This window comes from Arabidopsis thaliana (assembly GCF_000001735.4).
Source record: "Arabidopsis thaliana chromosome 1 sequence".
NCBI lineage: Eukaryota > Viridiplantae > Streptophyta > Magnoliopsida > Brassicales > Brassicaceae > Arabidopsis > Arabidopsis thaliana.
In genome coordinates, this window is record NC_003070.9 from 9283168 (window position 1) to 9304664 (window position 21497).

The 21497-nt window shown below is 36.9% G+C and overlaps 8 protein-coding genes and 1 long non-coding RNA gene across 12 annotated transcripts; 4 read left to right on the forward strand and 5 right to left on the reverse strand.

The window, feature by feature from the left end:
- Positions 1-705: 705 nt before the first annotated feature.
- On the forward strand, positions 706-1271 carry AT1G26799 (Plant self-incompatibility protein S1 family). The gene has a single exon (NM_202189.2). It carries the CDS (start codon positions 758-760, stop codon positions 1211-1213), a length of 456 nt encoding a protein of 151 aa, NP_973918.1. The 5' UTR covers positions 706-757; the 3' UTR covers positions 1214-1271.
- Positions 1272-1857: 586 nt separating this feature from the next.
- Positions 1858-3228, reverse strand: AT1G26800 (RING/U-box superfamily protein). The gene has a single exon (NM_102444.3). The coding sequence runs from the start codon at positions 3021-3023 to the stop codon at positions 2409-2411; it is 615 nt and encodes a 204-aa protein (NP_564263.1). The 5' UTR covers positions 3024-3228; the 3' UTR covers positions 1858-2408.
- Positions 3229-3475: 247 nt separating this feature from the next.
- Positions 3476-6929, reverse strand: GALT1 (galactosyltransferase1). Of its 2 annotated transcripts, NM_001332728.1 has the most exons (9): positions 6900-6929; positions 6612-6827; positions 5377-6261; positions 5050-5285; positions 4675-4956; positions 4458-4586; positions 4187-4366; positions 3998-4105; positions 3476-3907 (listed from the first exon to the last, which is right to left on the reverse strand). In NM_001332728.1, exons 3-9 carry the CDS (start codon positions 6158-6160, stop codon positions 3695-3697), a joined length of 1932 nt encoding a protein of 643 aa, NP_001319087.1. In that variant the 5' UTR covers positions 6161-6261; positions 6612-6827; positions 6900-6929; the 3' UTR covers positions 3476-3694. The 2 variants fall into 2 exon arrangements, with proteins under 2 accessions (NP_001319087.1, NP_174003.1); NM_102445.4 differs by lacking the exon at positions 6900-6929 and having other exon boundaries at positions 6612-6817.
- A 773-nt stretch (positions 6930-7702) lies between these two features.
- AT1G26815 (FBD domain family) lies at positions 7703-8134 on the reverse strand. Its single transcript, NM_001160898.2, has one exon. The coding sequence runs from the start codon at positions 8025-8027 to the stop codon at positions 7707-7709; it is 321 nt and encodes a 106-aa protein (NP_001154370.1). The 5' UTR covers positions 8028-8134; the 3' UTR covers positions 7703-7706.
- Positions 8135-8555: 421 nt separating this feature from the next.
- AT1G06027 lies at positions 8556-8980 on the forward strand. Its single transcript, NR_139008.1, has one exon. It is a non-coding gene; the product is annotated as an other RNA (long non-coding RNA).
- Positions 8981-9278: 298 nt separating this feature from the next.
- On the reverse strand, positions 9279-10695 carry RNS3 (ribonuclease 3). The gene is made up of 4 exons (NM_102446.3): positions 10466-10695; positions 10227-10382; positions 9917-10115; positions 9279-9816 (listed from the first exon to the last, which is right to left on the reverse strand). The coding sequence occupies exons 1-4, from the start codon at positions 10553-10555 to the stop codon at positions 9593-9595; spliced, it is 669 nt and encodes a 222-aa protein (NP_564264.1). The 5' UTR covers positions 10556-10695; the 3' UTR covers positions 9279-9592.
- Positions 10696-12397: 1702 nt separating this feature from the next.
- CUL3 (cullin 3) lies at positions 12398-15462 on the forward strand. The gene is made up of 3 exons (NM_102447.5): positions 12398-12764; positions 12886-13056; positions 13170-15462. The coding sequence occupies exons 2-3, from the start codon at positions 12896-12898 to the stop codon at positions 15205-15207; spliced, it is 2199 nt and encodes a 732-aa protein (NP_174005.1). The 5' UTR covers positions 12398-12764; positions 12886-12895; the 3' UTR covers positions 15208-15462.
- Positions 15463-15502: 40 nt separating this feature from the next.
- ORC6 (origin recognition complex protein 6) lies at positions 15503-17633 on the forward strand. The gene is made up of 10 exons (NM_102448.4): positions 15503-15774; positions 15869-15915; positions 16015-16119; positions 16220-16300; positions 16399-16510; positions 16591-16653; positions 16740-16827; positions 16972-17036; positions 17162-17258; positions 17360-17633. Exons 1-10 carry the CDS (start codon positions 15655-15657, stop codon positions 17434-17436), a joined length of 855 nt encoding a protein of 284 aa, NP_174006.2. The 5' UTR covers positions 15503-15654; the 3' UTR covers positions 17437-17633.
- A 5-nt stretch (positions 17634-17638) lies between these two features.
- AT1G26850 (S-adenosyl-L-methionine-dependent methyltransferases superfamily protein) lies at positions 17639-21161 on the reverse strand. Of its 3 annotated transcripts, none has more exons than NM_179379.4 (7): positions 20742-21161; positions 19615-20272; positions 19324-19534; positions 18937-19231; positions 18464-18853; positions 18295-18372; positions 17639-18204 (listed from the first exon to the last, which is right to left on the reverse strand). In NM_179379.4, the coding sequence occupies exons 2-7, from the start codon at positions 20263-20265 to the stop codon at positions 17979-17981; spliced, it is 1851 nt and encodes a 616-aa protein (NP_849710.1). In that variant the 5' UTR covers positions 20266-20272; positions 20742-21161; the 3' UTR covers positions 17639-17978. The 3 variants fall into 3 exon arrangements, with proteins under 3 accessions (NP_849710.1, NP_564265.1, NP_849711.1); NM_102449.4 differs by having other exon boundaries at positions 20678-21064; NM_179380.1 differs by lacking the exon at positions 18295-18372 and having other exon boundaries at positions 17706-18204; positions 18505-18853; positions 20678-20966.
- Between the last annotated feature and the right edge of the window lie 336 nt (positions 21162-21497).

The window sequence follows — 21497 nt, forward strand, 5'->3', positions numbered from 1 at the left end:
TATTTAAAATTTAACTAAGTTTAATTGATATTATATTTTTGGGAATAATTTAAATTATAAATGTATTGGTAAAATCTGATTAGAAATATGATGAAAATAGATAATCCTATTTATTGTGAATATTTATTTTTAGATTTAAATATATAAAAGTAATAGAGGAAAGATGTCAAGATTATGAAGCTCCCAAATCTTAATTTTTTGTATATATTCAATTTTCCATATTAAATCTCTTTAGTTAGGTTGTTTTAATTGAAATTTTGTTTTTAATTATTTACTATATTTTTAATTGGAAATTGCTTTTTTTTTTTATGTTGTTGGAATATTTATATATAATATTAATGACAATTTTTGTAAATAATCTAGTAAATGATGAACAACGAATTAAGTTGGTTGAGAATTGCTCTGCTTGCGTCACGTCAGCATGATATCTCTGTAAATACTACAGTAGCTAAAGGTTATTTTCTTAAGTATGTTTCTTAATTAATATATAGGGGATAGAGAGATCTTATCATTTTTTCACACTTTAAAAAATATTAATTAATTAAAGAACAATAAAGATAACTAATTATTAGTTAGATTATTTTTAAAGAACAATAGACCTTTTTTTTTTTGGTAGGGAAAGAACAATAGATTTTAACTTCCTTTCTCCCCTCCTAATGAGTAATTAAATGATATATAATCAATTTTTCCCATCTACATATAAATACTACTTTCGAAACAAGGAAAAATATTGTGTCACAAACCAGTAAACCCTTCCATGGCTTCCTCAACAAATAACCACTTCACTTCCGTGCTTCTCTCATTTTTATTTATCCTAAAAAAGTTGTCATCTTTGGGAAATCATTCGTCCAACGATGGAATTTTGCTATTTTCACCTAAACATGTCGTGATCTACAACACATTGACCTCACGTGCAACATTGGTCGTACATTGTGTGAATAAAGAGAAAGATTTGGGGATACAAAAGCTCCCAATCGGAGCTAGTTTCGATTTCAGGTTTCGTGTCAATCTTCGTAAAACAACAACGTATAATTGCACTTTCGAGTGGCCCGGAAGTATAGAGAAATTTGATATTTTTAGGGCAGACAGAGACGACAATGAAACAAGTCCTATTGGGATATGTAGAGAATGTATATGGTACATTTATGAACCAGCCCCTTGTCGTGAAAAACGTGACGGAGGCCATTCTATATGCTTTACATGGGATCGATAGAGGCTCTTTTATATATATTTTATGGGATTTTAATTGCTTTACAGTGTGACAAAAAAAAAAAAAAAAAATTGCTTTACAGTATTTGTTGCATCTTATTTTCCTTCTCGTGGTTTATAATGGTAATAAAATAAGCATATTTAAGGGTTACTATATCTTGTGAATTGTGATCATAGACTAAATTTCTTATACACCTACAACATTTTTAATCTCTTGGTTACAAATGTTTGTTGGCGTTTTATTACATGCTATGATATAGTGTAGGGAAATTCAAAGAAATGCAGAGAAGTATGGAAATGGAGTTGTCGAGATAATTAAGGAGAAGTAATGAGCTTGATAAACTTCAGTCTATTATAATTTTCATGGAAACTTTTTGTTTTGACATTATTGGATCATATTCTGTCTAACCCCACTTCAGGTCAAAGAAGAAAGCGTTTACACAAAACTTCCAAAAATATAGAAAAAATATGTATTCAAAAAGTTGTGTGAAATCCGGAAGTACTCGAGGAAAGGGAAACAAATATTGTATGTAGTCAAATACTAAAACGTAAAATGAGAAAAAGGTAAATAAATAAAAGAAAAAGAAAGAGGAAAGAGTCAAGAGAGCATATATTCCCAACTAATGTTTCCAGTTATGTTGTGAGAATAAGATTTGAAGAACAAGCGTAAAAGCAAACTCCAACAACTACATGTTTTTAATCTCCATATCTGTGCAACAATCGTGAAAATAAAATCCTTCTTTTTAATCTTTATTGTGGCCAGAGTAATGTTTTTGCGTTTGGGATCATTCTTGATTGTTACTACAGAACATGGTAAATGATAAGAACCATAAGTCAAAGGAATCTAAGGAGAGATTGAAATGGAGTTGTGAGCTTCAAAACAGATTCATCGATGCTGTTAATCAACTTGGTGGGCCAGAAAGTTCGTCTCTATCTTCTTTGTCCTTCTGAAAACTCTTAATCAAGGAATCAAGAAGTGTTTGTGGTTTGGTCTTATGCACATTTCTTGATTGTTTTTTCATTTTTTTCTCTTTGTTATGTGTGATATCAGAAGTGATGCCTCAGGGTTTGATGAGGATTATGGAGATTCCTGAGCTTACTTTGTACCATCTTAAGACAAAAAAAGTTCATCAACCTTTTCCCAGAACAAGAACAAAAAAAGGCACAAGTTTTTTTTACAAAAGCTTCTTATGTAAATCCTAATTCTCGGACTCAACACCATCACTGTTTCCACCGTCCTGCGCAGAAAAATCTCTAATTCTCCGACCATCGTTGAAACTGAACCTAACCCAAATCTCATTCCCATCGTTTCTTTTCTTCCCAATCTCATCTCCATCAACAGGCATCTCGTACCTACAAACAGGACACGACCCATGAAACCCTAACCATTTCTCTATACATCCACCGTGAAACCTATGCTTACACGGCATCTCCTTCACCGTCTCCTCGGACTTCCACTCCTCCAAACAGATCACACACTCTCCTTCACAGCCATCAATCTCAACGATCGGCATCGCATCGATGGAAGCCTTGGACGCAGGAGGACGACCTTCCTCACGTGACTCCAGTAAGCTACGAAGCAGAGGATTCATTCCTGATGAGCCTTCGAGCACAATCATTCCTTGTGTAAAAGGGTTGACTAAAATGATTCTCTCACGCGATGAAGCAACATCATCATCATCTCCGTTTGATGATTCTTGATCAGAGAAGCCTAAGAGAAAAGGCAAGAAGAGATATAAATCTCTGTTCCTCAAAAACCTTCCGGAAACAGAGGATGTCTCTGTTCCAACTTCAGCTTCTTGTTCTGTCGCCATCGCAAACAAACTATTGTTTTGAAGAAATTGGTCGTTTCAAGATTTAAGGGAGTTGCGTATGAATGTTGTGGAAAGATCTAGAAATTATTAACGCAGAAGACTTTTCTTCCCATGGGCCTAAAATAAATTAAGTTGAAGACAATGATTGATGTTATCGATATGCTTATCCATTAGCAAATATCTATGTTATATTTTTCTCTGACTCAACGTTATGATTTGTCTAAACTCTCCTCATTCCAGAGAGTTATACTTCAAGACGACGAAGGGTGTTTTTGGGAATTTTGAAGGCTGTTGCACATATTTATATGCATGATGGTGGATAAGAAGAAAAGAAAAAGTTCCACTGGTTTCGGATCTTTACTTGAAGTGACACGATTCACTCCCTAGTGGATTACACGTAAACATTTGTGAAGAGTAAGCAATGACAATTGATTCATATCAAATTCTCAAAAGATAAAATATGCTCCTATTGTTATTTATCAGTTGAAAGTTTTAGTACATCTTTGTAATATACACACGTAAAAGTAAAACTAAACTGCAAATCTAGTCTACTTGTACAACAAACAAACAAAATCAAATATTTTGTGACCAAAGAATGAACTCTTTTCTTATGTACCTGTGGAAGGACACGTGAACCAAAACGCAATGGTTGAAATATGTGCGTTCACGTTTTACCATTCGCGGCAGCAAAGAGAGCGTTTGGTTTCTTGGTATTTACGCCAAAGGCAAGTCATTTCGGCAGGGCTTTGGTAATGAGCAACCACATAACCATCCTTGCATCCATCACTAATGATCCTTCCATCGTTTTCGTAATGAGGCTCGAGTCCATGTTTTGTCAGCTCAGCTATCCATATCCCCATTGCCACATCTTCTAGCTTAAACATCTATTCACAAATTTCAAAAATTTTCACAATCCATTTCTATGTGAATCCGGAAATGTGATTGAATGGAGTTAGCATAGAGTAGTACAATACCTTTAGGTTTCCTTCTTTGAAAAGCTTACCAACCGATTCTGCTATGTCACGAGATACAATGTAGCCTGGACCATGCGCCCATGGTGGATATTTCTCTTCAGGCCATTCCTGTTTTTTGAGTAGAAACTTCGTTAAATGAATCAGAAATCAGTCTATTTGCAAACATAGCTATGTCAGATTGTGTTGTACCTCATAACTGATGTACCATTTGCTATCAGGGTTTCGAATAGGTTGAGAGTCGGAATTGATCAGTCCGTATATTAACCCGCGAGTGTTGTTGGTCATTGATAAAGAAAGTAACACTTCATCTACACGAACAAAGGCGTCATCATCCGTTTTCATGATGAACTTGGCTGAGTCAACCTCTGTCTGTTTAAAATATGACGTTAGTGAGGCAAAACAGTAAAGACTACTCAACTGTGGCTAGGAAGAAACATGACAAAGACAACTATATTATTACCCCGAAGATGCAGATGGCTAGTGTTTTCCAACTGATGAGACTGTAATAATCAACAAAGGGCATTAGCTGAACATCACCGTAAGTCCGAGCCTCGTTCCAGAGTTCCAAGTTAACAAGAGGACTTTTGTGCTGCATTACCAACCACAAAGAAAATCATCATTTAGAATTATGCAATTCCAACATACTCCTGATATTTTCAGAGAGGGAGAAAGCTTACAAGGCCAACAAAAAAGCGTACTGCAACTCTTCCAGATCTTACATCATCATACTGCATCCATGTTCTCCTCACAGCCATCCGTCTTTTAAAATTGTTTGCAGTGGAGAAAACACCAATAACGAGATCCAGTGGCCTTAATGGTGAAAGGGTAGGTGATTTTAGTGCCTCTAGATCAACAACGTGCTCTGATTCTTCTGATGTGGGCAAACCGCTGGCAAGAATGGATATTAACCTAAAGTCACCTGTAATCCGTATTTCACTAACAAGCCACGGTTCCAGTGTCTGAAAGACGAAGAACCCATATGAGACACTAAACATTTGATGGAAAATTGCTAAGAGCAGTAGAAAAATATATAAGAAGAGTGATGATATTACATCGCGGAAAGCAAATGAAGTTATATGTTTCCCATCAACTGTCATCTGCATTCCCTCTGTTCCCACCCTAAGTGTAGCAACCGATAAGAAACCCTGCTTGAAAGGAAAGTATTTTTCATGTTTAGATGCTTCCCTGGCTACTGGAACTCCCCTTGAAGTGTTGGACTGCAAGCTAGTTGAAGAAGTTCGGTTAATTTCTCCACCAACCATCTTGTTGCATTCATCCAAGTCATCCACTGTGTATTATAATCATGTCAACACAGACTTATTCATGGAGGATCAAGTGACTACATTTATGTAAGCGGGTGAAACTATACTTGCATTCACCTTTCTTATTCATATCAGGATCAAATTTTGGACAGCGTTCCTCAGCTCCCCAGTCCTGAGATGCCGTCCAGCTGTTTTGAACAATCACAGGGTCTTCCGTCGATTTGTCACCAAGAAGCCTAACATTATAATGCACAATGATGGGTGGATCAGGCTCCCCTGGAAGCGGTTGTCCCGTTAGATCAATCCGAAAACTACCAACAAGACCATCTGGGATGCCAATAACTGTGATGGAGGAACCCTGAGTCAAACCACAAGGAATTTGCAACTTCAGACTACTCCCATCAGCTTCAGTAGCATTCATTTTGCTTAGAAACTGAGGACAAAGCTCCTCTTTTCCTTTCCTCGTCTGATTTTCATTAACATCAACTAGTTTCTTAGCTTCAACAGCAGACACAAGACTCTCCCAAACAATGCCAGCTTCCTTAATAGCATCAACTCCATTAACTAAACTCTGTGCATTATCAACAAGACTTTCCAAACGGTTCCAAGTAAGCAAAGGCTCTCTCTCTTCTTTAGACACATTCTGCTCAACAAACAAACCCGAGACAACAGCGATATCATCACCAGATATCGCTTCTTGAGTATTCCTCGCTTCTTTCATAAAGTCAGGGAGAGTAATCCGCAGCCATTCCATAGGAAGAGTGGTGTTAGGAGTAACAACAACAGAAGCAGCAGCAGTAATATAAGGCTTTTCAACAGGAGTGTTCAAGTCTACATATCTATACACCGTCAAGAACATACACATTGATACAACAAGAAGCCCTCCATAAAATCTCTTCATTTTTCACAGCCGAAAATCACTCAAACGAGAAATCGCGCGGCGAGATCATCAATATTCAATCTTACAGTACAATGTAGCTATTTTTTAACTTCAATCAATCCCTGAAACACAAAAAAAAAAGTTATGGTTTTTAATCAACATAAGTCATTTTCAAATTTAAGTATAGATTCAGCAGAACCATGATAATGTTAGATTCACGAACTTTATACTAAATATTAACAAGATCCAAAAATATCATCAAAGCTTAACAATAAGAAGAAGAAAAAAAATCAGATTTTTATCAGTTAAGTCTGAGAAAATTGAAATTCAACAAAATCACAATAGACTAGTTAAAATCACTAGAGACTAAAAAATCAGAAGTGCCCAGAATTGTTCTCACTTCATAGAAGAACTTACTAAACCAACTATATAAGAAAATCAAACACAGAGCAAAAATTGAAAATCTGCTTACAGGCCAAAGGGAAGCAAAATTAAGCAATGTCTGTTCCGGAATCAGAATCCGGTACACCGGCAAACAGAGAAGTAGAGACGGAAAGATTTGCTGATTGAAATGGGATTCAGATCTCCGAGGCTTTACTAGTTCGCTGCTCTTTGTCGTAGTATCGAAGCACCTTCCACCAGCAGAGAAAGCGAAGGTGGTTTCATGTTTCTTTCTATTTTTTTTTAACTGTAAAACAAGAACGAAAATTGTAAAAACTGTAGAGGTAAAAAACAAAACTGTAAAGTGAAGAAAAGTTACCGATAGTTCTTTAGCTATTTTCATACAAAATTATACACAAGGTACTCTAAGAAAATACACAGAAATAGTTTCTAACTTAATTCAATACTAATTTAGTAATTTACGACAAAAAAAAAAAAAAAAGTAATTTTAATTACAACCGTAGTTTTAAAAGATTACATTTATATTTTGATTTCCTCTGTTTGCATGCTTTGGAAGAAGATAAAAAAAAAAAAAAAGTATCACTTGATCACTAAAGTTTTTTGGTTGAGTCTATGACTAAATTACTAAACACATATAAACGAGATCTTTGAATTATCAAGATTTGACAATTATGCCTAATCACTGATATTTTTGATGACCCTCTAGAAACATCATTTTTAAATAAACAAAGTTACATTTGATTGCAAAAAGTAAAATAAAGTAACTGGTAAAAAAAAAACAGTAAGTAAAAGTTGGCAAACGAAACTTGAAGGGGTAAAAACAAGTTCCCAAGTCGTGATAGCGAGAGATATGAGGGTGCTTTCATTTGTAACGCACCACCATACAATATACATACACATGCCAGTCATAATTAACGTCTCAATATATTGATTCCCATTTTTTGCTTTTATGTGCTTTTTTCTTTTGCTGGTTGAATCGTAGGGAGACAAACAAAATTGGACTGAAATGTTCACGTTGTTTTTTTTGTTTTGTTTAATTCACATAAGAGACTCAAAACAACCTACTCATGATGACTTTGCAAGCACACAGTCTTTGTTAAACTTACTCATGATGAAAAAATCTAGCCTTGTTGTACGTATATGCTTAAAAAAAAATTCATCTCGACTAGTAAAAAGTTGGCTGAATTAGAGTTTTCGAGTTAATAAGGCAAAAAAATTGCAATCTGTAAACGACAGCTTGAGTAGTTATAGCATATACTGTATATGACAATATATATAATGAAAAAGTTGTTTCATTGAACTCCCATTCCATTTGGATGGGGAATAGAAGCCTAGATAATGTTGAAATCCTAGGCATGGTAACTAACTCCTTTTGCCTCTCCTTAAGATTGAAGGCTGCTATGAGGGAGATTTCCACTGTCTTTAAACACTTTGAGTTTGCGAGAATGTATGTCACTAAATTGTTTCTCATCTTCTCTTCTTCCATTGTCTTTCCAACCAAAGATCTCTAGATGAGTTGACAGGCATGTGGGAATAGAACTCGACTGGTTCCAGGAAGGTTGGAGACCCTCGAAGTCCTGGTATCAGTACAGTTTATTATAATGTTGAGTTCATCAAAATTAGATGGATGCGCTTGTTACCGTGTTTTCGTTGATCATAAGAGTTTTCAGTTTTAGAGAATTTTGAAGCAAAAACATAAGTGGTTCTAACCAGTCTACGGAATTTTGTGTTTGAAAATAAAACGTTATGAGCAGAGAGAAGTTAATGGCGCTACAACACGCGACTTATGATAGAGGAAAACGAAGATTAGTTGAAGAAACAACAAGGAATACGAGAGAGAGAGAGATATATAAAATGGCTACCATTGATTTGGTCAAGCGCAAATCCATACATCAGAAGAAAGAGATCTAAGAAACTTGGTATCGGGATTAGGAACAAAGCCAGTGTCTGCCACATCAAGGCAAGACATATTCTCTATCAAGCAATAGTCTTCCCAAACGTCAACTAAGTCCACATCTGTTAATGAAGGGCAATCTATTACCAACGATCCATTGTGATCAATGATCATCATCCTCTACCTGATCAACCTAATTATCCTCTTCCTCACCAACCGATCATTATCCTCTTCTTCATCAACCTTTACCTCATCTTTATCCTATATATCGTTGAGTCTATATTTTACTGATTTTTGATAGCTCAACATCATTCTCTTATGTACATGTTATAACAAAAACAAATGGCTCACGATATTGCTAAAGAGTAAAAAAAAAATGTTCAACCGCTTATGCATGAAATGCATTGTGCTTAATCAAAACATGGCTTTTAACAGTAATCAAAACATGGTTTTAATGACCCGTCTCCATGGAGCGGTGGTTACCGAAGCTTCCTCAGCCTTCTATCTACAAACCCACCCAACTTTAGACCCGTCGTCACCCATCTCCTTGCAGATAAACACCTCAAGCTCGCCCTTCTCGTGCGGGCGAGAACCTCAGTCTTGGAATCTTCATACTATAGAAAATGATAAAGATTTGGCCCTACAATATTTTTTTTCTTCACGCAAAATTCATGGTGTTTGCTAATGTCAGTTACTTTAGAAAAATGATGCTATCTTTAACCTAAGATGTCCGGGGAAAAAAAATGAATAGTACAATATGTAATGGATCTAATAAGCTAGGCCAATGATGCATGTTGTGCCCGCAGTATTTCGATGCAAGGAAATTGGATCCTTCAATAGATATCATGCATGAACAGGCTAGGTACACATGAATGTATTCTATGTTCACAAAACATTAATTTAACTGGTATAAATTATACATGCCTTGAATTTCAGCAAGGAACTACCAGAACAATTTTCTCACCATAACATTGTAAGAGAACTGTAAATTAGTATTTTAACTAGAAACAAATTAGTAACCTTTATCATCTTTTTACCATGCAAATCACGGGTATCGTCCAATTATACACTGTTTATTACAACTAAATTTTGCAAGAAACACAAATAAAAATTAATAGGTAGAATGTAAATACATAGAAAAAATGTAGCCATAAAATTTAGAACTTGGGAAATTGAACTCGAGAGTCGCATCGACCATGCGGCATAACAGGACAGTTGATGAATTTGGAGGCCGAAGTGTCAACACATAAATAAATCTGATAGAGTTGGCTATTATGTGACGAATCTTTGTTACATTCAATGCCCGGAGCAAACCCAACTACTTGTTTGATCGTATTCTCAATATCTTTCATTTCATAAAATTTATCATCCGGTTTGATCCCTACATCATGCAACACAAAATATAATAAGAAAAGAACATCCACTTATACATAACTAACAATGGAGATCAAAATGAAGGGCAAAACAAGTGAATATTGTACCAGCATTGGTAAGGGCATGAAGGAGATTAGCTTTCTGTTTGAGCTTGAGACCAGCTTCGAAGTAATCGTGTTGGTCAAGCTCGGACTCAGCGCACGTACCGTGTTTCTCCCACTCATGTGTCCAAAACTTCATACCATCATTGCTCGGACACGACAACGTTGGCCATTCTCTTTGTAAATCGCTCATCAGATCAGAAACCTTTATAAAAGTTTTCGATTCTCATTAGTTATTTACGATTCTTTTCTTGTGGTTAATAATTTCCGAAGTCCCAAAATACAAAAACTATTGTGTTATAAGTTAAAAACAAACCCGTAAATCATCAAATCGACTGTCAGGATTACAATTTTGCGGCCATCCACCGGTTTTGTAGTTAGGCCAAAGACCGTGAATTCCAAAATCTGCAGCTGGTTTACCGGTTTGTGGATAGCAACAACTATGTCTTGAATCACAATACGCTCCAGGCCACTGCATTGCAACGCACATACACAAACATAAAATTTCAAAGTACAATGATAATTCTTGTAGAGACATTTATCGACTTTAATTACCTGTAAAACGAAGTAGAAGAAATCGAAATCTTGGGCGAAACTTTGTACGTAGAGTTGTTGTAACGCTAGAATAAAAATGAAGAATTTCATTTCCTCAAGATATCAAATAATTTGTGGGAATCAAATTTGTCGAAAACCAATGAAGGATGGATGATAGATAAATAGTTTAGAATATGTTTATATAAGTCATATAACGTGAAGTGTGATATTTTGTTTTGGGTAGAGAGACGTGACGTGTGATTGGTATATGTTTGCTTAATTGTGTTAGGTTAGTATTTCGTGCAAGCATTTTATTTTCAGCTCCAATGCTTTAAAAAGTAATAACGTAAGGCAAACTTTTCATCATGCTTCAACTACAAAATTATGAGTATTTTGTAGCTCCAATTAACGTAACGTAAGGCAAACTTTCCAGCTCCAATGTTTTAGAGCTAGCCGAATATTATGTGTCTCAGTATTTATAAAATTATGAGTATTCGATTGGAAAAATAAATAAAGAAACTCTTATAGTATTCACTTAAAGACCTTTGTTTCTTAAATTTTAAATATTTAAATCCACTTAAAGATCCTTGTTTCTCATAAAGTGTTAAAGACCCATAAAGGCATAAATCAAACCATTGTCCCGTCTCGGAAACGTACGTCAAGTTTCTTGATGAGGCGCATGTTGGCTACTTGGTTCTACTTCTACAGTTACAGACTCCAGTGTGTACCGTATTCTATCAAGTTCTGCATTTATGCAAGAACCTTAGGTATCACAAATATTTGGGGGCAATAAAATTATAAAAATTCCTTACAGTGCAGCGATTTATGTCACATTTTCAGCCAAGAGGTTGTGTGTTCGAGTTCCCTCAACTACTTCTGCTAATTTTTTTATTAAAAAAAAAAAACTTTAGACCGCCCATAACTTTGAGCCGGCAATGATCCTACCTCACAATCATACTAAAATCTACCAATGATCCTTACCATGTTTTGGCGCTTGAGGTGGATACGAATAATCCACTAGTTGGGTTAACCTTATAGGGAAGGTGAAGATTGTTATAAAGTTTGTAGATTATACAATGAAAAGTAAGAAGATAGGTCCAAGTCAAAGTTTGTATGATTAAAACAAGAAAGATGGTATATACCATGCGTTGCTTTCCAGAAAATGGCTTCAAGAAAGCAAAGACAAAGAATATCATCATGAGCTTGACCAGGGATAAGGAAGAAGATCCATTGACGTGTTTACAACGACAAAAACTAGTTAGAAGTTAGAACATAGTGTCGCTGAAGTTGTGGAGGAAATGCATTTTTTAAACAGATGCATAGAGACGATTGAATATGGCATCGAAACAGTGAATGCAAGCAACAAAGGTTGGTAAACTGGTGAAGAGAAAGGTAACAGACGATATAACTTTTTTTGTGAATGAATTAAAAGGGATTTTTTTTTTTCGTCAAGAAGCTGAAATTTCATTAAACCGAAACTTAAACCGATACATAAGTTGGTACAATAAGTGCATAATTTAATGCAGATTTTGCATATGCATATGCACAACCGTTTTTTTCTCTAAAAATGAAGTGAAAAGAAATTTGATCGAAATTAAACGAAAGAGCAAGAACATCTTGGAAAATCACGTAGAGATTCTTTGGGAAGGATTCTGAGTTGATAGCTTTGATCAGCGTTTGCAAATCTGAAGCGAAGGTGACTTCCTAAAACCGAGTTCTAAGGCATTTTGTTGGGCTAGATGAAGCGCCATGGCTTCTGCCAAAAGAGGAGAAGCAACATTCGCCACTCTAAGGGATTCAAAGCCTCTTTATGAAATAGAAGTTGACATATTTTTAGTTCAATTAAATGAAATGACCGACGTGCCAATTTGTCATATCCACATAAGTATAAAAGCTAACTAAACCTCCAATGTCAAAAAAAAAAAAATAACTGGCTTCGACTAGGGATCGATCCTTGGACTTCGATATTTCACAATTCTTTGTAACCAATATACCAAAGGACGAGAATGTGACAACCGCGACTTTAATTTAATAAATACGTTATAGTTTGGAAACCACCAGCAGAGACGGAGAGTCCACTTTTATTTCTTCCGCTCCGTTTGGTCTGTCCTCTTCTTCTTCTCCACCTTCGAAATCTATCTTCTCCGATACCTCTCTATCTATATCTCTTCGACGCTGCAAATTAGCCTTAAGCTTCTTTCTCCTTTAAACTTTTCGATTATTATTCCATTTCCTATCTTTTTGTTTCCCCCAAATCTTTTCACGGAAGCAAAGAATACAATTCCAAACCCTAATCCCGATCATCCGTCTTTCCTCTCCGGTCAGTCTTCCGATTTCCTCGATCCACCTGATTTTCATTATGATTATACATATATACTTTCTTCTCGCTCGTCAATTTTTTCGTTGCTGTGTGAATTTAGATTGATTTGTTTTGGATTCAGGTTTCAAAATATGAGTAATCAGAAGAAGAGGAATTTTCAGATAGAGGCGTTTAAGCATCGAGTCGTTGTGGATCCCAAATACGCTGATAAAACTTGGCAGATTCTTGAGCGTGCGATCCATCAGATTTACAATCAAGATGCTAGCGGTCTCAGTTTCGAAGAACTTTACAGGTCAATTTCTTTCATTCTCTTGCCTTTCTTTGAATCCTGTAGAAACTGGTAATGTTTCTGGAACTTAGCTAGGTTTCGTGTTAATGGAATTATTTGTGTATATTGTGGCTCAGAAATGCGTACAACATGGTCCTGCACAAGTTTGGTGAGAAGCTATATACTGGGTTTATTGCTACTATGACTTCTCATCTCAAAGAAAAATCCAAGCTTATCGAGGCAGCTCAGGGAGGGTCGTTTCTAGAAGAGCTTAATAAGAAATGGAATGAGCACAACAAAGCGTTAGAGATGATTCGAGACATTCTCATGTATATGGATAGGACTTATATTGAGAGCACCAAAAAGACTCATGTTCATCCGATGGGGCTTAACTTGTGGAGGGATAATGTTGTGCATTTCACTAAGATACATACAAGGCTTCTAAACACTCTTCTTGATCTAGTGCAGAAGGAACGGATAGGTGAAGTTATTGATAGGGGGTTGATGAGGAATGTCATTAAGATGTTTATGGATTTGGGTGAATCTGTGTATCAGGAGGATTTTGAGAAGCCGTTTTTGGATGCGTCTTCTGAGTTTTATAAGGTTGAGTCTCAGGAGTTTATTGAATCTTGTGATTGTGGGGACTATCTGAAGAAATCAGAGAAACGCCTTACTGAAGAGATAGAGAGGGTAGCGCACTACTTAGATGCCAAGAGCGAAGAGAAGATTACTAGTGTGGTTGAGAAAGAGATGATTGCCAACCACATGCAGAGACTGGTTCACATGGAGAACTCAGGTCTGGTTAATATGCTTCTGAATGACAAGTATGAGGATTTGGGTAGAATGTACAACTTGTTTCGCAGGGTTACTAATGGTCTTGTTACTGTCAGAGACGTTATGACTTCGCATCTTAGGGAGATGGGAAAACAACTGGTTACTGATCCGGAAAAGTCAAAGGATCCGGTGGAATTTGTACAACGTCTATTGGATGAGCGGGATAAATATGACAAAATCATCAACACCGCATTTGGCAATGATAAAACCTTTCAGAATGCCCTGAATTCTTCATTCGAGTATTTCATCAACTTGAATGCTCGTTCTCCTGAGTTTATCTCCCTGTTTGTTGATGACAAGCTACGGAAAGGACTTAAGGGTATCACCGATGTGGATGTTGAGGTTATCCTTGATAAAGTGATGATGCTGTTCCGTTATTTACAAGAGAAAGATGTCTTTGAGAAGTACTACAAGCAGCATTTGGCTAAAAGGCTTCTCTCAGGCAAAACTGTGTCAGATGACGCAGAAAGGAGTTTAATAGTGAAACTAAAGACAGAATGTGGCTATCAGTTCACTTCAAAATTGGAAGGCATGTTCACTGACATGAAGACTTCAGAGGACACAATGCGTGGGTTTTATGGCAGTCACCCCGAGCTTTCAGAAGGACCTACACTTATTGTTCAGGTACTTACAACTGGTTCTTGGCCAACACAGCCTGCAGTACCTTGTAATCTCCCAGCTGAAGTTTCAGTTCTCTGTGAGAAGTTCCGTTCTTACTACCTTGGGACACATACCGGTAGAAGATTGTCCTGGCAAACAAACATGGGCACAGCAGATATCAAAGCCATCTTTGGAAAGGGTCAGAAACATGAACTGAACGTGTCGACTTTCCAGATGTGTGTTCTCATGTTGTTCAACAATTCTGATCGACTCAGCTACAAAGAGATCGAACAGGCTACAGAAATCCCGGCAGCAGATCTTAAACGCTGTTTGCAGTCGCTAGCTTGTGTAAAGGGCAAAAACGTGATAAAGAAAGAACCCATGAGCAAAGACATAGGAGAGGAGGATTTGTTCGTTGTGAACGACAAGTTCACTAGCAAGTTTTACAAAGTGAAGATCGGAACTGTGGTTGCCCAAAAGGAAACAGAACCGGAGAAGCAAGAGACGAGACAGAGAGTGGAGGAAGACAGAAAACCTCAGATTGAAGCAGCCATCGTAAGGATCATGAAGTCCAGGAAAATACTAGACCACAACAACATAATCGCCGAGGTGACGAAACAGTTGCAGCCACGGTTCCTAGCTAATCCCACGGAGATAAAGAAGAGAATCGAGTCGCTCATTGAACGAGATTTCTTGGAAAGGGATAGTACAGACCGGAAACTTTACCGCTATCTAGCCTAAATAAGTTGAATACCACAACCCAAAAAAAAAAGGCTTTACTCTGTTTCTTTCTTTGCTTTATTTCCTTATGTTTGATGTAAAATCTTTTGAACTGTACGGTAGTCGGTAAGAACGAACCAACACAGCGTCACTACCGGTTTAATCGAATATACATTTGTTTCCTTTTCTTTTGTCTTTCATCAGATACCGTATGTGATTTCAGCTTCTGGACACGTTGGGCCGGCTCGAGGCCTTTTAAGGCCCATTTTAAACGGTTAAGAGCCAAAAAAAACATTCGCGGCTAAAATTTCAACCAGGCGTAAAAAAATCCCGCCAAACGTTGGCAACGCTTTGTTTATAGCGTTTTCATAGCCTAATCGGTTCCATTGACATTTCTAGGGGAAAAAATCTCTCACAGTGTCTGACTTTGGTTCTTTGTCTTGTAACAATCGCCGGAAAATTAAGGATATGGATATCTCCGACATAGGTAGGAAACTTAGTCTCGATAACAACAAGCTTTTAATCAGAAAAGCTGCAGAGATCCGCCGTCTTTGCGATGCTCAGTTCGATTCATCCATCATCGGCGTTGTAAGATAAATCCGATTCTGAATCCCAAAGTTTCACATCGAGTACTTTGATTATAATTTTTCCTTATGTGTTGAGAATTTGATTTTTCTATCAGGGTGAGATCTGTAAAGCTGTGATTTGTCTAGAAATCGCCGCCACTAGGTAAATAATTATCGTAATTGATTTATAACGATTTCAATATCCATAGTGGGTTACTTATTGCAGTATCTTACTTAACTTGATTCGAAATCTATTGGTTAGGTTGCAGATTATATTCGATAGGCAAGCAGCGGTTAAATTGAGTGGTATGTCGGAAAAGGCTTATTCTAGATCATTCAATAGTCTCCAAAACGTTATTGGGATCAAGTGAGTTTCCTTTTCAAGTCCTTCTTCTTTACTTGTTTAATGAATCTGTTGGTTGTTGGAGTTAATCATGATTGATGTGTGATTAATTGTGCATTTTCAGGATTAAGCTTAATGTAAGAGAATTGGCGGTTCAATTTGGCTGTGTTAGGGTAATCAAATCCGTGCAAAATGTGTTATCCTCGTAAGCCCTCTTCTATTGTGTACTTTGAAGATTTGCATACCATATGTTTGTTAAAATGCCTTAAAGTCTTGTTTGTTTCGGTGTTTGTTGCTCTTTAGGTATAAGGAGAGGTTTCTTGCGTCACTACCAGCGTCGAGACGGGCTAATGCTGATTTTACTAGACCTGTATTTACAGCTGCTGCTTTCTATTTGTGTGCTAAGAAGCAGAAGGTAATACTTTAACTCTCTTTCCTTTTTCAGGGATGTATGCTTGACGTTTCTGAGTTTTTGGATTTGTTATTATTTTGCAGCTTAAGGTAGATAAGCTTAGGTTGATTGAGGTTTGTGGTACATCAGAGTCTGAATTCTCTTGTGTAAGTGACTTTGTTGTTTCATTCAGAGAATGATTTATATAATATGTGACTAGATATCCAAAGTACTGACTAGGAACTACAAACAGGTCTCGACCTCCATGACAGATCTTTGTTTTGACTGTGTTGGGATCTCTAAGGAAAAGAAAGATGCAAAAGACGTTAAAGGAAACAGAGGTATGGTTATTCAGTTCTCTCTCGACAAAGTCATTCTTCTTGTCTTATATTAACTACTAGTCTATACATATGTCCTGCTTTAGTTCAATTCAATGAAGGCTTATCTTCAATTCAATAAGTGATTATGGGCAAAAATTTCCTCAGACTTGCTTGATGTGTTACCTGGAAAGAGGAGACTAGAGGATGGTGGATATTCATCTGGTGATGAGGTACTTTCATGGCAACCGACCTCTTCCCATCTGTTTAGAATCATTCTTTGTGATTTATCAAATGTACATACGTCTCAAACTTGTGACTATTTCTGATTCACACTACATGTGATTTGCTTCTTCAGTCTTCATGTTACAAAAGACACAAGAAGATGGAGGAGGCTAAGTATGAGGACTGGAAATCTACAGTCGTTAATTCGATTAAGAAGAATCCAGAGAAAGGTACTCAAACTTTTGTAAATTGATTTGATCACCAAAAGAAATGATTCATTTGTATGTTTTCTCTGTTGCTGATGTTTCTGGATCTTGTGTTTTCTTTTCAGGAACTAAGAGAGTTATACAGGCCAGTCTCAATTTCCCAAAGAAATCTGAGACCAAAGAGTTGCAAGTTGATTCATAACATTACACACATTCAGAGACTCAGATCCTGTTATTGTTGTTTTCATCACATTTAATGTGTAAATGACAATTCTTGATAAGAATTTTTTTTTTCCCCAAACCATTTTCTATAGATTTTTATGCAAATAATGGACACATAAATGTCTACTAGATAAACTATGATCAATTGAATAAACTACATGGTATTTCGTATACCTAGTGGTAAGCAATTAAGCATCGGTTACGTTCGGTTTATTGGTCTTCGACACATCTCTTCTCCACACTAGTGGTAAGCATAAACATACTCGTCGATTTAAACAATCTGAGTTTGTAAGAGAAGAAGAAACAGAGTTGGCTAGTGCAAAAACTATTAAGTTGAGAATTCAATGGTACACCACAAAGTTCCAAGCTTTTGGATTGGGAAACAAAAATAAACTATAACATCAATAAATAGATACTTCAAAAAGTGTTTAAAGACAAGATTTGCAGCTCTCTCACATTCCCTAAGGACGAAAGCTCTATCATTTGATCAAAATGTCAGGTCACACCGGAAATAAAGTAACTTCAGTGAGTCGAGGTGGAGTTGGTGACCCAATACTGCTTCACGGCAATCAAAACCTTCTCAGGAACTAAAGGACCATCCTCATGATCGACAAGCTTCGCATCCCATCTCATTCCAGCGATGATTCTCTTCACCTTGATCAATGTATCCACATCATCCCGGATTATAACCGCTCCTTCTGGTCGGAGAATTCTATCCATCTCTAGAAGAATATCATCCGCATTGCACCTAAAGAGTTTCGGATTCATACATTAGCAATCTCAAAATACCTCTAAAAAACTGTTGTTATGAATCATTACACAAAACAGTTATACATACTTGTTCTTGTATAGACTGAAGAGGTGGTTCGCGTGGATCAGGTCATATGTTCTTGGATATGTAGAGAAAGCCTCACACCTGAAACCATTTCAGTAGACAGAGAGTCTCTCAAACCAGAGACAATGAGTTATTGAGAAGTTGTGAGAAGAGGGAATAATCTTTTACTTACCAGTCATGGTAGATACCGATGAGTCCTCGTTCATATACAACTCCGAGTCTGTTCTTTTCGGCAATTGTGGGAACAACATTCATAACCCAAAGCTTTTGGGATTCAAGAGCAGCAGCAAATCCACCAAACCCTGCGTTCATGTCCATGATGTTACGGTACCTTCCAGTGTCAAGTAGACTGTTGATTCTCTTGTAGGCTTTCACATGTTTTTTCCACTGTCTGTTATCGTCTTCATAGGCATCAACAGTAACACCAGAGATCGAACCGCTAGAGATCCTGGGCGGCACTGCATTGAGCCTATCTGGGAAAGCCTGAAGCTCACCACCAGCTACTTCATCTGAGCTACTTGTCTCCGGATACGGTGTAATACATGCCTCCATTTTCTTGTACCTAGAGAAGATTCATTATTAGAGCCATACGGTGATGTTTCTAGCAAGGAAAAAAGAATGAGGAATATAAGAAATGAAACTTACCAGACATCATCGGTATCATCGGTTTTGCAGAAATTGGCTCTAGGATCATCTTGTCTTGATCGGCATGCCTCATCATTGACTCTCTTCTGCCAAATTGCAATCTCACCGTGTTCATACTTTTTCTCCCAACAAAGAAGTTTAGCAGCTTCCTCAATCTTTCTTTGTTCCTCTTGAAGGTCCTCCTTGGGACGTTGCCATGCCTTGTAGTTGACTTTCCAGTTGATTGGAGGACCAGACAGAATCCAGTACCCACCAGGTCTAAGCACACGGTCAACTTCCATCAAGTACATCCCATCTGTTATAAAAGAAAAACAGCATTGTAAGTAACTGATATGTCTTTAGACAAAGTGAAAGTCAAATTGATATAAGATCAGAAAAGGTTTTAACCATTTGCTCCCCATGGAATCAAACACCGAGAGCAATGAGCCATGTCGAAAGCACGTGTTGGGTATGGCAACTTTATGGTACCAAGAACACCAATAACAGCGGGAACACCTCTCTCGAGAGCAAACTGGACCTGAGCCTCGTGTGAATCTCTTGGTGCAAAAGACATTGCACGCACATTTCTGCTCCATAAGTACGCTCCCCAACTTGCAACCTAACAAAACGTCTCAATTTAGTTCCACCATGTAAGTATTGTAGTTTCAATAAGAAAGTCAAGAAAGTATAAAACATTACCCCACAACCAGTGTCCAAAGCAGTCCTAACAGTTCCGTTCTCCATAGGTATCACGGAAGCAAGCTGATCGATATACTTATCAGCACCTTGAGGGAACTGAGTTCCACCACCAGGGAATCTAAAAACGTCTCCCTCATACTGAATCCAATTCTGAATAGCCTTCTCAACAGTCAATGCTTTATACGGCGCATTAGCATAAGGCACATAGTCTCGACTCTTAGGCCAAGAGAAAGGTGTCACATATCCTTTAGGAGCCGGTATAAGACAATGGAGCTTCTCATTCTCAGGAGCGCAATGCCTTTCTCGGTAAATCATACTATCTCTCGGGAAAGTCATGGCACGTCTCTGATCTTGACAAGGAGTGTAATCCGTGTAACGACCATCACAGGGCTCGAAAGCCTTGACCTTTGCAGCTTCAGAAGCACCAACAAGACTTGATTCGCCAGCGTGATGAGTCTCGAAATTCAAGCTAGGAACAATGTTGCAATCAGCTCCACTGTTGGTCATCTCAAGAGCAATACTGTCTCCTTTACCAAAACCACTTCGTTGCCATGCTCCCAAAATGTAAAAGAAGCAACATAAACTAAACACAATGAAGATCTGAACAGAGCTTCTGGTTTTACCATCAGCAGAACTAGACTTCAACGCCATTATTGATCTAACAAAACACAGATCAGCTCCAAATCAGATCAAGAGGCAAAAAAAAGAGAGTGAAGCTTTAGATTTGAATAAGTAGATAGAGACATAACAACAACAACAACAACAGTTCAAAAACAAGACAAATATACTAAAGAGACAAAAGAGAATCTCAAATCTGTTATATTATTAAAACTAGAACAGAGACATTCATAAAAATAAAAACTTTGTCTTGAAAGAGAAGCAATAAATCAAATCTTCCGTAAGAATAACGAAAGAGATCTAATAAAACAAGCTACAACAAAACACTAGTCTTTAACTACTACAACGTCATTAGTTATTAACAGATTGAGAAACAAAACAGATTTTTAAAAGTAAGCCCGATCTGACAAAACAGAGATAGATTGGTCGGAAAGAAGGAACATACAGAGATAATGAAGGAATCTGGGAGATCTAGTGGTACAATTGGTTGATGAGAGAAGTAATAATACCCAAACTCCGAGAGATTGTTGTCGGTGGGAAAAATGATGATGACGGAGAAAGGAAGGAAGGAATAGAGGATACGTGTAAGATGATTTGTGGGGGAACCCTAGTTTATGCGTGAATCGTCGTCACCATCTAGCCATGGGATGTGAAAAAGAGAGAGATAAAGCTGGCGATTTTTTGTTATTGAAGGAGAAATCTCTCTAATTTGCCCTTTTTAAAACAGAGCCATTGAGATTGAGAGAGAGAGAAGAGGAGATGAAACTTTGTAGATTCAATCGACGTCTGATATTTTCGTATTTTTATTTTTTTCTTTAACCTAAAATCGGCGGAAAAATTATAAAATTAATAAAAGCTAAGAAAAATTTGATAAAATAAATAAAAAATAAAAAGGAAAAAAATAAAGAAAATGAAAAGCTGATAGCTTGAAAAAAAAAATACAAAAAAGTGATTTCTTACTGTAATTCAGTACAATTATATTGTTTCACACTCTAACCAGAAAAAATATATTGTTTCACACTGTTTATAACCAGAAACCAGAATGAATAAGTTTATGCATAATTGGGAAAAAAAAATAGAGAATTGAGAGAGTTTATTAGAAGTTAAGTTTCGCGTGGAGGCTTTACAAAATTAAAGTTTTTGATACAAAAAAATAAATTTGATTAAACTATAAATTGGTACTTCCAGTAGGGAAGAACATACCTCTGAACATGGGGACCCATCAATTGTAGAAAAGCATATGTTGCAAAAACCGCGTAGTAATT